This window comes from Lithobates pipiens, unplaced genomic scaffold (assembly GCF_037356315.1).
Source record: "Lithobates pipiens isolate NorthernLeopardFrog02 unplaced genomic scaffold, aLitPip1_a1.2 Scaffold_16, whole genome shotgun sequence".
Lineage (NCBI taxonomy): Eukaryota > Metazoa > Chordata > Amphibia > Anura > Ranidae > Lithobates > Lithobates pipiens.
The window spans coordinates 350,273,021-350,287,440 of NW_027507748.1; the positions used below are offsets into that span (position 1 = coordinate 350,273,021).

The window sequence follows — 14,420 nt, forward strand, 5'->3', positions numbered from 1 at the left end:
TTTCATCTGGGGAACTGAATTAGCCTGTACAGGTGGCCGGAATCGGACTTACACTGGAAGTCATGTGAAAAGGTGCTGAGAACACGGTCTCTATTGTTTTGGAAGTGTTCCGTTTCTCTTTCACCCAGTTATGCCATCTAAAGTGGTAATGTATGTTCCTGGAATAGTTGAGGGTTGGGAGATCCTATAAAGAGAGCTGCGTTTTTTTTTTTTTTTTTTTGTTTGTTTTTTTTTTTTCTACAGTGAAAGTCTAACGGGCCACTAGTCTGGCAGCAGGAGATGCACCCAACAGACGATATACTTAAAAAGGAGAAATTTCCAGACTCCGTATCACTCCATGTATACTTCATACTCTAGGGCAGGGATATGCAATTAGCGGACCTCCAGCTGTTGCAGAACTACAAGTCCCATCATGCCTCTGGGTGCCATGCTTGTGGCTGTCTTGCTATGCCTCATGGGACTTAGTAGTTCTGCAACAGCTGGAGGTCCGCTAATTGCATATCCCTTCTCTAGGGGAGTGAGTGTTCTGATTGGAACGGGCGGAGTTCTCCTGCAGGCAGGTTAGCATAGACGAAAGAGGCGTTTTTTTTTTTTTTTTTTTTTTTTTTTGTAGTTTTGGGAGTATGACATGAATTTTGGCAGATCTATATAGAGATAGATATACAAGGGTGGAGGGGTACTGTAAGGGGGAATGGGGAAAAAAAGCCCATATTGGCTAGAGATGATGGGGAGATGAGAGGGAGTGACATCATCCCTGGAGGAATTTGAGGATTAATGTTGGAACAGCACCCTTTGTGGTGGTCTGGGATGCCCTTAAGGCATTTCTTAAAGGGACATTAATACAACAGGTAGCAAGAGTAAAAAGACATACTAGAGAGCAGGAAAAACGTACTGGAAGTAAGGTTGTAGAAGCAGAACGGCAATATGTAGAGATCTCAACCCCTGAGGCTTTCCAGGATTGGGTTATAATGCAACAAGAATATAAGGACCTACTTCTTACAAAAGCAAAGAATAAGGTAATGTTCCAGAGAAAGCATTATTATGTAGAGGGAGAGAGCGCAGCATATCTACTAACCTGATTAGCAAGGGCAAATACAACTACTACTGTTATAACCGCCATTAGAACAGATGAGGGCAGAATAACCTCATATGGCCTGAGCTTGTAAATATTTTTTAAAAATACTATGAGAAATTGTACAGTTCCCAAGATGGGGAGGTAGAGGGGGAGATGTGGGAGTTTTTTTTTTTTTTAGGTATCTGAAGATCCCTCGCCTCACTGAGGAAGATAAAGGTGCACTGGATGCCGCTATGGTTTTGGAAGAAGTGAGACGGTTCATATTAGTATTGGCAAACCAAAAATCTCCAGGACCAGATGGCCTGCCAGCAGAGATATACAAATGTTATAAAGAGACACTGCCATCATCGTTAAAAACTTTTAATGGAGCATTAGCGGATGGCATACTGCCCTCATCTATGAGGGAATCCACCATCGTTGCCCTTCTAAAAGAAGGAAAGGATCCACTTAACCCTGCTTCATATAGGCTAATAACATTGTTGTGTACAGATGTAAAAATCTTAGCAAAAATACTGGCTATTAAAGAAAAAAAATTCAGAACCTGGTCCATATGAACCAGACAGGTTTTATACCAAATAGGTGAACTAGTATTAATATAGGGATGGTATGGTTGGGTATGGAATACACAAGCATCCCTGGTGGCAGCAATGGACATACCGTAATTAGATTTTGGATGGATATCTGGCCTAAATATAAACTGGGATAAATCAATGTTGCTTCCGGTTGACCCATTGAAGATAGACCTGCTATTAGAGATTCCATGATTGGAAATATTAAGATCAAATATGTGGCAATATATAACTCTAAATCCCAAGATTATATTATATCGTTTCACTGTTTGGATAAACTTAAGTGTAAGGGGAAGGTATGTAGATGGCTACCCCTATTGGTGGTAGGAAGGTGTAATTTAAACACTTAAGCACCAGATTTGGTTTTTAAAAGTAAAAAAAATATATATATATAATTTTTTGTTTTTCCAAAAAAGTGCGCTTGTAAGACCGCTGCTAAGTACAGTGTGACAAAGTATTGTAACGACTGCCATTTTATGCTTTAGGATGTTAGAAAATAATTAAATATGTTTTTTGCATTCAAAAATAAGACACCAGTAAAGTTAGCCCAATTTTTTTATATGAGAGATGTTACGCCAAGTAAATTGATGCGCTTCAAAATTGCACCCACTCGTGGAATAGCAACAAACTTTTACACTTGAATGTCCATAGGCAACGTTTAAAAAAAAATTCTGCAGGTTAATGAGTTCTGAGGGTAGGGACCGATTTGAGTGTGCAATGTACAGGGGTAGGGACAATTGTAGACACTCACAAAGGTTGAACTGGATGGACTGGTGTCTTCAACCTTACTAACTATGTAACTGTTACATGCTTTGAGTTGGAGGTCTAGGGCTAGAATTGTTCCTCACAACAATTTTTTTTATTTTTTTTTATACCGGTTCTTTAAAAAAGTAAGTCACTTTTTTATTTCTATTGCAAGGAATGGGGGGGGGGGCACCTTCCCCTCACTCTCCATATCTAACAGGGACAAGAACCTGATCACCGCTGCAACATTTAAGAGGATGTAATGATCTGACTGAGCAGATTTGTGGGGAATGCTGTTATTTGGATGTGAGTCATGATACATTGACTGAGGCCTTCGAGGCTGATTCTCTCATAATTTTCTATGCTTTTATTGATATAGAAGTTATGGAAAGTGGTTAGATACTAGAGCAAGGGTAGGCAACCCTCGGCACTGGTGCCACAAGCGGCTCGCAAAGACTCTTTTGGCGGCACTCAACTCCCTCCCCATCAGCAGAACAGTGCATTGAGATGTCAGTGAGACACTAATGCATTCCAATTTCAGAGTTCGCCCACGCCACACCTGCACTAAGGGGAGGCACTGTGCTCCTACACACTGTAAAATATGGGAAACATGGTTTGGTTCTCTAACTTTGCTTTAGCTGTGATCATTTGCTTTCGTGATGGAGAAGAGATTGGGTGCAGTTCTGCTGGGGGGGGGGGGGTGGTGTCCCTGTTTCCAGGAGGAGGTCCACTGCTAAAGCCAATCAGTCCTGCTAGCCCCATCCACCATCTGGAGGAAGATGACTCGCTTGGCTACCACTACCAATCTCTGAAGGGATTTCACTAATGGAGAAAGCCACAAGCAGGTGATTGTGGAATTACTGTTGAGCTTCTGGGAACTTTGTTGAGATTATTCCTGAGCCTTTGTGTCACTACTGAACCCCTGCACTTTGTGTCCCTTTTTAAGCCACAGCCAGTATTCAGTGCAATGAAAATCACATCCATCTTTTGCTGTGGTGCAGAGCTTCACACTTTTTCTCAACTGCGGGGTCCAAATTTATGATCCTGCACACAGGCTCTCAGAAAATGCCCTCTGAGCTCATTGCGCATCCATTTCAGATGCTTGTATGTGGCATCACATACATCACATACATGCGCATGGACTGGATGCGAGAGTTGGATCAGCAGGATGAGTATGCCAGGACAGGTAGATGTCTCATCTGTTTCCTTTCCCCACTCTGCATATCATGCATATCCTAGATGAGAAGAGGGTACAGCGGTGGAGCTGATGAGCAGGCGGGGGTTCAGAGGTGGAACAGAAGAGTACAGCGGTGGGGCAGATATGCAGGGGCATAGTGGTAGAAGAGAAGGGGGTAGAGTGATGGTACAGAAGAGCAGGGGAGGTACAGTGATGGGCCAAATGAGCAGGGGGGTTCAGTTTTGGGCTAGATGAGCAAGGGGGGTGCAGTGTTGCTGCAAAAAAGCAGGGGGGTAGAGCAGTGGGGCATATGTGAAAGGAGGTGTATTGGTTGGGGCAGGAGAGCAAGGAGGGTTGCAGTGGTGGGGCAGGAGAGCAGTGGGTACAGTGGTGGGGCTGACAGGTTCAGTGTCAGATGAGAAGGTGATTCAGTAGCGAGACAGAAGAGCAATGGGTATAAGGCGGTGGAGCAGATGTGCAGGAGGTACAGTGGTGAGAAGGGGGTTTTCAGTGATGGAACAGAAAGCGGGGGGGGGGGGGGGGGGGGGGTAAAGTGAGGGGGCAGAGAAAGGAGGTACATTGGTGGGACAGATGAGCAGGGGGTTACAGCAGTATGGCAGAGAAGAGGGTACAGAGGTGGGGAAGATGTGCAGGGGGGTACAGTGGTGAAGGGCAGATGTGCAGGGGGGTACAGTGAAGGGCTGATGTGCAGGGGGGTACAGTGGTGAGGGGCAGATGTGCAGGGGGGTACAGTGGTGAGGGGCAGATGTGCAGGGGGGTACAGTGGTGAGGGGCAGATGTGCAGGGGGGTACAGTGATCTGAGGTGTGAAGGTGCATGAATTGGGGGCGGGTCTGGTGAGTGCAGGATATTAATTTCTCACTACTAAAGTAGTTCAAAGCCTTTACTTTATTAAAAAAAAAAAAAACACCTTTTCCTGATTGAGAAGTTTACATTTTTTTGTTATAAAATTGGCAAACTCAATTTCGTTAAACATTTTTCGGCACACTGTGCTCAAAAGGTTTTCCTACTCCTGTACTAGAGTAGCAGGGATTTACAGAATTCTCACCATTTTGAAAAACATTTGCAGGAACTATCTAATGTAGAGAAGATTAGGGACTAGGAGAGATGCGATCTTGCTCAGTTATATAGGACTGGTGTATTTAACTACCTCAATACACTGCACTTACACCCCCCTTCCTGACCAGACCAATATTCAGCTTTCAGCGCTCTCAGTTTGAATGTCAATTACTCAGTCATCCAACACTGTACCCATATGAAACTTGCGTCCTTTTTTCCACACAAATAGAGCTTTCTTTTAGTGGTATTTAATCACTAGTGGATTTTTTATTTTTTGTGCTATAAATTAAAAAAAACATAAATTTAGTGAAAAAATGCCTTATTCTTTGTTTCGGTCATAAATTTTTGCTAATTAGTAATTTTTCTTCATACATTTTGGCCAAAATTTATACTGCTACATATCTTTGGTAAAAATAACCCACATTAGTATATATTATTTGGTCTTTGTGAAAGTTAGGTTCACACAGGGGCGGCACGACTTGCAGCGCCGCGACCTGCACACGATCAGCGGCGACTTGCAAAACGACTTCTGTATAGAAGTCAATGCAAGTCGCCTGAAGTCGCCCCAAAGTAGTACAGGAACCTTTTTTTCTAAGTCGGAACAACTTGAGTCGCTCCTATTAGAACGGTTCCATAGTACAGAACGGGGCTCGACTTGTCAGGCGGCGAAGTCGCCCCTGTGTGAACCAAGCCTTAGAGTCTACAAACTATGGTGCCAATCGCTGAAAATTGATCACATCTGATCAGGCCTTCAGTACATCAGGTGCATCTCATTTCTTGAGACATTAACAAGTCAGGAAAGTACAAATACCCCCAAATGACCCCTTTTTACAAAGTAGACATTCCAAGGTATTAAGTAGCATGGTGAGTTTTTTAAGTTGTCGTTTTTTCCCACAATTCTTTGCATAATGAAGATTTTTTTTTTTTTTTTTTTTTTTTAAATTGTCATATCAGGTTATTTCTTACACACAGCATATGCATACAACAAATTACACCCCAAAATACATCCTGCTACTCTTCCCGACTACGGCGATACCACATGTGTGAGACTTTTACACAGCCTGGCCACATACAGAGCACCAACATTGATGTAGTACCTTCAGACGTTCTACGAGCAAAAATGACGCATCTCATTTCTCAACCACCTATTACACTTTTGAAGGCCCTGGAGTACCAGGACAATGGAATTTCCCATAAAATGACCCCATTTTGGAAAGCAAACACCCCAACGTATATTCTATGAGACATGGGCTGCAAATAGGTACTCGGGTACTCAGATGGGCTGTGACGGGTACTCGGGTGAACCGTGACGGGTACTCGGGTGAACCGTGACGGGTACTCGGGTACCCTGATGTGCCGTGACGAGTACTGGGGTACCCTGAGGTGCCGTGACGAGTACTGGGGTACCCTGAGGTGCCGTGACAGGTCCTCTTTATTGGGGGGGGGGGGGGCGCAATCAGTGTGCTTGATGTGTACTGTAGGCGGTAACGAGATGTAACCGCAATCTCCTCACACATGATCTGTGTGTGAGGAGGAGAACCCGGTAACAACATCTCGTTACCGCGGTTTGTTTACATTTTAGTGATCGGCTGTGAAATGGTCACAGCCGATCACGTGGGTAAACAGCCGGCTAATGGCTGTTTACCAGCGTCGGTGACGAGCAGTGTTCCAGGGCAACGCGCCGCCACCGACGTGCACACGCAGCGCGCTCACGATCGCGCGCATGCGCTGATCACAGTCGGGGTGTGACCATCTGGGATCGACCGTGATGAAGTCACGGCCGATCACGTGGTAAACAGCCATAACCAACGGCTGTTTACCCCCTTCGGTGGCGAGCGGTGTCTCCGTGACACGCCGCCACCGAAGAAACAGGGGTGCGTACGATCGCGAGCATTCCCTGTTTAAACGGGAGGCAGTCATATGACGGCCTCCCGCCACAAAAGGTGCGCCGCCTGGCCGTCATTTGGCGGTCAGCAACTAGTTAAATCATTCGTGGAACTTGAGGAATAGGACATACCAAATCAGTCCTCCTCTAAATATCTGCAAGTTGGACATGCTTTGAGGGCTCTATTCAAAGAGGGTAGTAGAGTGGAGTGAGGTAACCATTCTCCGAAAAATAATTAACACTGATACGTCTAAGGGGTTGATCTCATTCATGAACGACAGTATGTGATGAGGTTATAAGAGGAAATGAGGAGCTTCCCTGTAGGAGGGGATGGGAAGATCTGGGGGACATAACAAATGAACAGTGGAAAAACATCCTGAAAATAGATCCCTTAAGTACCCCATCACCATCAGACAGTGTTGTATTTAATGCTGCTTCATAGAACATATGACACCTCAGAAATTATTCTTGTGGGTGGAGGTTGGATGCTAAATGGCCAAAAGGGATTGTTCATATGATGTGGAGGTGCCCTAAGTTGAATAGATACTGGAGTGAAGTTGTCAAAAATAAATATGGTATTATGAATAATTCTTGATTCAGACCCCAAGATATGCCTATTAGGCTGTATGAAAGAGGATATGTGGGGTTGACAAAAAGCAATAGATGCCTTTTCCTTGCATGAAACCTGATGGCAAGGAAGTGGCCGGCATCCAATCCACCAACCTGTGCAGAATGGCAGGATGAGGTTAATAAAATGAGAAAGGGAAAGATTTGTGTATAATATAAAAGGGGAAATGTTTAAAAAATATGGGGATGCTGGATTAGTAGATAAGGGAAGGGTGCAATGCAAAATTAAGGTTAATGGGGCCTTCTGTCTCTGACTCCAGCAACCTTTTTTATTTTTTGCTTCTTGGAATGATGTATAGTGAATAAATCGTATATTTTTGATAGGGGGGGGGGGATGAACTGTAGTGCATGTATATGAACACATTTCTGCATGTTAAGTGAATATAAAAATGTGGTGTTTTTTGTCTTTTATTCGTATGAAAAAAATAAAAATTTTGTAGATCTATATCGTCCCTTTGCTGCACACTGGTAAATTGTTTTCCTTGTAGGATTTCTCTGTAAGATTTTTGTCTCTATAATTTGATATTTTTATAGCTGCTGCTCTCCTATTTTTGTCCATTTTGTATGTTAAAATATTACTAATACTTGATTTTAACCTGCAGTCATAAGCTTGGATAGAATAATATTTGCCATAATGTATAAGTACGTACAGCATAATTGCACATCCTATCAGATCAAATGCATTCAGCCTTTGGTTATTCAGGGAGCATGATCAAATTACCTGAAAGTGGAGATTCTTTCACTAAACTATCCATCCATGCCTGTGAGCTGAATGAGCGAAAATTAGCAACACATGGCTAGCATCAGTGGTAGTTTGGGGTGGTGGGGGTGAAAAATCTTACTACTAGGGTTTTGTACTGTGGTAGCACATGCTGTGTAGTATCACATACTTACAAAAATAAACTTATCTATGCCTTAAGGCTCACCCAAATAGAAAAAAATGCCCCAAATACTTTATGCCTTTTTGTTCTTTCCTGTGTCCCTCCATTTTCCTGAACGGAGTCAGGAGCGAGCCTTGTGGGGTCTCTGGCGCTTTAAGACCCCTTTCACACTAGGGCACTTTTCAGGCGCTACAGCGCTAAAAATAGGGCCTGCAGAGTGCCCTGAAAGAGCCGCTCCTGTGTCTCCAATGTGAAAGTCCCAAGGGCTTTTACACTGGAACGGTGCACTGGCAGGACTCTAAAAAGTCCTGCTAGCAGCATTTTTAGAGCGGTGAAGGAGCGGCGTATGTATACTGCTCCTGCCCATTGAAATCAATGGGCAGCGTGGTTATACTGCCAGCAAATCGCTCCTGCAGCAGCGCTTTGCAGGTGGTTTTAACCCTTGGCCGCTAGCGAGGGGTAGCTAGCACCCAAATAGTGCTGGGAAATTGACGTTGTACCCACTGCCCCAGTGTGAAAGGGGCCTTACTGTGGGTACAGCACTTGTGTACTTTCACGCTGTGCTTGGCAGGTGTTCTCATTCTGGGTGGCCACTTGTGCTGCATTGCCTGGCACATGTGCAATGTGGCTGCTGGTTGTATAGATCCGACATTATACCCGTTCTGAGTTATGTGCACTAACCCTCTCGGATTTACAAAATACGGCGCACAAGACATGGGGACAGTTGTGCACATGCATCAGGCAAAGCAGCGCCAGTGGTCTGATGTACACACAAGCACAGCACTAGATTTTACAAAGGAAATCTTCACATGCTGGCAGGATAACACCCTACTGCGTCCCTTTAAACATACAAGGCTGCAGTAGTGCGCAAAATCCAGGGGGATTCTATGGAGACACTGTAACCTTTGGGAGCACCCTACAGGTGTAAACGGCGCACTGCAACTTTCAGAGGCTGGGTGGACTGTATAAAACAGGAGACATGAGGCAATGGTGTACAAAGGTATACATCTACAGTTTTTTACAAAAGGTTTAATGTCAATTTTACACCAGTTTGTGGTGGAAAGTTAACAAGACTGTCGCTCTTCAGAGTTTAACACCCATCCCCTAAGTCTGCAAGAAAAGGTGGATCCCATTGTTGCTGTGATGCTTTCTCAGAGAGGCAGACATCTCCCCATCCTTAGTGAGACATTTGCTGGTCCGTGACTTCCCTAGGAAATCAAATATGATAACATTTTATCTGCCGACTGTTTCTAATGTATTTGTCTTTTGCTCTTTGCTTCCCAGTATTGGATATCCCGTTGTCACTTTAGGCTTTGGCTTCAAAAGCTATGTCAGTTATAAGATGCGGTTAAGAAAACAGAAAGAGGTACAGAAAGAAAATGAGTTTTATATGCAGCTTCTACAGCAGGCACTACCCCCAGAACAGCAGATGTTACAGAGACAAGAAAGGGAAGCAGAAGAAGGTGGGTACTTGTAAAGGCTGAGAAAAGACCACCCCTCATAATTCATATGTAAAAATTAATTATTAAATTTTATAATTGGTGTATTCAGGGCACACATTTGCAAGATAACACATTTGTTAGCTTTGATTACCTTCGTCATCAAATGTTTTACAGCATACACAATCCGTTTTGCAGTTGAGATGCAGTTGTCTTTTGTGCACAGTATCTACTCTTACAACTGATTTTGAAATGGTAGGAAGATGAAGAAAAGCAAGCATAGTAATAACCATTTGACTTAAAACCTTGCTCTCTTGTGTTTTTGGGAAAATAAATGTTTGAAAATTTGAAACTTTCTTTATACTATGTAGTTATGTAACGCCTCACAGCAGTAAATATTCTTTTTCATTCCTCAGCTGCCAAGGGTTTATCTGAAATGGATTCTTCAATACTGTTACAGCACAATGGACTCTCAACAAGTAAAAAAAATTCTAGCACCTTACCGGAGCTGGAGTATAAAGAAAAGGGCAAAGATAAAGATGTAAAAAGACATAATTTGGGGATTAACAACAATATCTTGCAGCCCACAGACTCCAAAGTTCAGGAGATTGAATATATGGAGAATCATATCAACAGTAAAAGATTGAACAATGATTTGGGGAGCACAGAAAACCTCTTGAAAGAGGACACGTGCACAACCTCATCTAAAAACTACAAGAACACCACAGGGACAGCAAACTCATCTCCTCGGAGCCACAGTGCTTCCAATGGGAGTATCCCTTCATCATCGTCCAATAAGAATGACAAAAAGAAATGCACTAGTAAAAGTCCAACTACGCACAAGGATCCTATGGAAAATTGTATCCCAAACAACCAGCTTAGCAAACCAGATACATTAGTAAGGTAAGTAATTTCAACCAAGGAAGAATACGTTTAAAGGATTATTGCACCCATTGTGTAGATTAAACTCCAACCCAGACAGTTTAACCAGTACTGAGAACCAGCACTATGCAGCCTGCTTGACAATATAGATAGCTGAAAGATGCATTGACTCACATTTTAACACACTTTGACACGTGTTTTATGCACATTAAATTGCTATGTATTGTGCAGGTTATTTCCTTTTGACATCACATCCCTTTCCTGTTTATTGGATGAGAGGAGTGAGGGAGAAATATAGAAAGAAACACTTGTTTTGGGGAGGCATTGGCAAATTGGAATTCTAGCACAATAGCCCTAATCATGGTGTTTGCAGTAGCTATATTGAGGAGGAGTCGGACGAGGGGATTGGGGCAAGCCAAAAAGTCCATCCATTCAAAATGTGAGAATAAAGTTCAGGTTTGGACCTTATACCATGATTTATGATGTTGCTCATTTATTATGCAGGATTTATTTGGCGCCAACAGTTTGGGCAGCACTTTAGGGCAAACAGTACATTTGCAATACAGGGGGAATTGGAGGGCCGGGCTCATTTGAGTTTACAATCTTTCTATAAAGTCTACCATTGAGATACCTCACTAGCCAGCTTTCCACTGCGCACACTACTTCCCCTCGAAGATGGCTGCAGTGTAGGTCCTTGAAAGTATTTTATTCTGCTTCCCGTTGTTGAAAGGTTGGCACCCCAGCTGGGGTAGCTGTCAGCTTCTTGGCAGTAACAATACCCCACGCAAAAACATATGCTGATAAATGAATGTATTTGTACCGAGGAACCTCTAATGCAGGGGTCTCAAACTGGTGGCCCTCCAGCTGTTGAGGAACTACAAGATGCCTCTGCCTGAAGGAGTCATGCTTGTAACTGTCAATCTTGCAATGCCTCATGGGACTTGTAGTTTCTCAACAGCTGGAGGGCCGCCAGTTTGTGATCCCTGCTCTGTCATACAAAAAGGTTATTTGCTCACAGTAAGCTTGTATCTGTAGGCAGGACCAAAACAGGTGGAAAAGGAGCCTGGGACTCCTTGACCATAATGGCTTTTAAGACTGTTTAAAATATTGCTGACTTAATTGGCATCAAATGGGTACCATGAAGTATAAACAGGTGAGCTTACCAGTAAGTTTTAGGCAGACTAATTGGTGACTGGATCTACCTCTTTGCAGGTCTCATCAGTAACCAAATCAACATCCCATAAAATCCTGCTATTTTAGACCTGGGCTTGTGCCGTAGGTTTCTGGAAGGCTATGTAGTGTTTCCAATTAAATGTATTTTTATTTTTTGTAGAAGTTCTAACCATAGCAGAAACCAAAGGCTTATCTGCAAGCACAGGTAATATGGGCCCACACTGCCTGGTTGGTAATGCATGTTTAAGCGGAAGGTTTTGGAAAACCCTAAAGTTCCTTTAAAACATTACATTTCTTTTTTAGCTCAGAAAAGGGTTTGAGTAGCCCACAAGTTAAGATATGTGCTAAATGAGTGATACCGCATCTATACTAGAGCTCAGGCACAGATTCTGCCACAGTGGAGTGTGCCTGTTCAACTCTTGGAAATGCCTAGTTTGGTTATAGCTTTGTCCCATAGCTTGAAACTGTCGGCATTGGTTTAGAAATCTGCAGGCCTGTGTTGCATATAACCTGTTGAATAACCTGAGTTTAATAAGTTAACAATGAAAATAAAGAACAGACATAGTACTTTACCAGTAGAACAACTTTAAACCATAAATAACAAACCATGGTTTGCTTGCATTGTGGTAGCTGTAGTTCAGGGACAAGCATTGTTCTCTCTTCCTTGCAACACAAAAGCAAAGAAAACATTTACAATAATTTGGCCAATGGCTTTGCCTTTGCTTTTGTGCTAAAATATAGATTAGTGCTCCTGGAGTCTGTTCTTGGATTGCATACTTGGACTCCAATATTGCACATGCCATGGTCCATCCCTATGGAACCAGACTCTGAAGGCCCATTTTGGAGGTATGCTTACCATGACAGGTGAAGCATGGTTGTTATATAGGGACAGCGACCTAGACCTTATTTTCCCAGGGAGCAGTTGTCCCAGTACTTAGAAGACAGGTTCAGAAGCTTCTACTCAAACATGTTCAAGGTATCAAAACCCATTGGGTATGTTCATCCTATCCTGGACCTAAAATTCACAAATTGCACTTAGAATCCGATGCATCAGTGAATGCCTGTCCCTATGGTCCCAGTTATCCTTCTCACGAGTGCTGTCTATGCTTTGCAGTAGGAGGCAATCCTTACCACTTTGTCACACTGCCCTTTGGCCAATCCTCTGTTCGCAAAGTTACTTGCACCTTTTCTGGCCCTTCTGAGAACTTGGGGTATTCAGATCAAAGGCTAGCTAGATGACCTGCTACTAAGGACTCTCCCTTTCGGCTATTTGCAAACCTCCACAAGACAATTCAGGTTCTTGGGTGATCAACTTCTAAAACATCTGTTCTCCCAACACTCTTTGCTTGGAGTATATGCACCTGACTTTAGATACGTTTAAAGCAAAAGTCTTCCTTTAAGAAAATTGCTCTACCTCAGATCTTGCCCAAGGGTTTTGAGTGCAAAGGGATGCCTTTCGAGATTCGTAGAGTTTTGGACCTCATGGTAGCCTCCAAGGCTGTCCCATTTGCCCAATTCCATTCCAGAGCTTTCAAATAAAGCATTTTGTTGGCATAGAACAAGCAAGCTTATTTTGATCTACCTATGCTCCTGACCAGCCAAGCCAGGAACTCCCTAGCCTGGTGGAGTTCCAACCTGACCATAACAATAGTGAAGAAGTTTGCCATATCACTGGAAAGTGATAATGACCAATGCAAGTCCCAAGGAACATTGTCATCAGAGGAAGCCAAGCTTCTCATCAACATCTTGGAGCTCAAAGTCATTAAGGTGACTCTTTACCATTGGACTCCATTTCTTGAGGGCCACCCAATCTGGGTGCAGTCAGACGGCTCAATGGCTGTGGCCTAGATAAATTGCCAAGGTGGCAGAATGGTACCAGGAGCCATGCAGCCTTGAAGGAAGCAAACCAAAGCTCATGGACCTAAACATTGTCCTGTGATCTCTGCTGTCTACATCCCAGAAGTGGACAACTGGAAGGTGGATTACCTCAGCCATTACAGCCTGGACCAAGGGGTCATGTCTCCTGATGTTTTCAGCCTGGTTTTTCAAAGATGGGGATGGGTCTGGGTGTGGACATACTGGCCTCCAGATAAAACGCCAGGTTACCACTGTTTGAGGCCAGAACAAGCACGAGCATCAGGTGCTCTAGTATTTCCCTCAACTCTGTTCAGGCTAATCTATGCTTTTCCTCTAGTGTGCATTCTGCTGTGACTGGTCCACAAAATTGAGCAAAAGAAGCTGGTAATTTTTCATTGCACCAAATTGGCCCAGAAGAACCTGGTACACAGACACTTCCAAAAGGTTCTACAGTCATACCTGGAAATCATTCTTTGGTCAGTGTGAACACAGGCACTTCAACCCCAGAGACTATGCTGTGGCTCACATTTCTAAAATCCGGGCTTGACAAGAACTTGTCTTTAAGCCCTCTGTAAGGACAGGTTTTGGTATTTACCATTCTTTTTCTGAAATCTCTGGCCTTGTTCCTCATTGCCATAACCTTTTATTGGAGGTTTATCTAGTATCTGCCTTCCCCCGCTTGCAGCACCCTGTGCTTTCTTGGGACCTTAATCTGGTTCTCTGCCCTGCTGAAACCACTTTTAATACAAAAGGAACATTTCCTTAGGTGATCTTTCCCACAAAGTAGCCTCCTTGGTTGCCATAATGTCTGAGCTATTACTCATCTGTCACATGAACGGCGCTGACCAATCAGAATCCAGCTGGTCCGTACTGGCAGCGCTATACAGAAGAGAGAAGGCAGCATTGATTTCAAATACCCAGACCGTTGGAGCAGCTTGCGGGCAGGATGTCAATAGTAAGGGCCCTTTCACATGATCGGCCTGTTCATATTTCAAGCAGATTTGGGCAGGCGGATGTCAGCAGAGATGAGTC

General features: G+C 43.5%; 1 protein-coding gene across 1 annotated transcript in view; it reads left to right on the forward strand.

Annotated features, from left to right (window-relative positions):
- MACO1 (macoilin 1) overlaps window positions 1–14,420 on the forward strand; it is a 112,226-nt gene that overhangs the window by 60,078 nt on the left and 37,728 nt on the right. Inside the window, exons 5-6 of the mRNA XM_077481891.1 lie at window positions 9,322–9,500; window positions 9,893–10,379. Coding sequence (XP_077338017.1) covers window positions 9,322–9,500; window positions 9,893–10,379 — 666 coding nt within the window. The remainder of the gene's footprint in view (window positions 1–9,321; window positions 9,501–9,892; window positions 10,380–14,420) is intronic.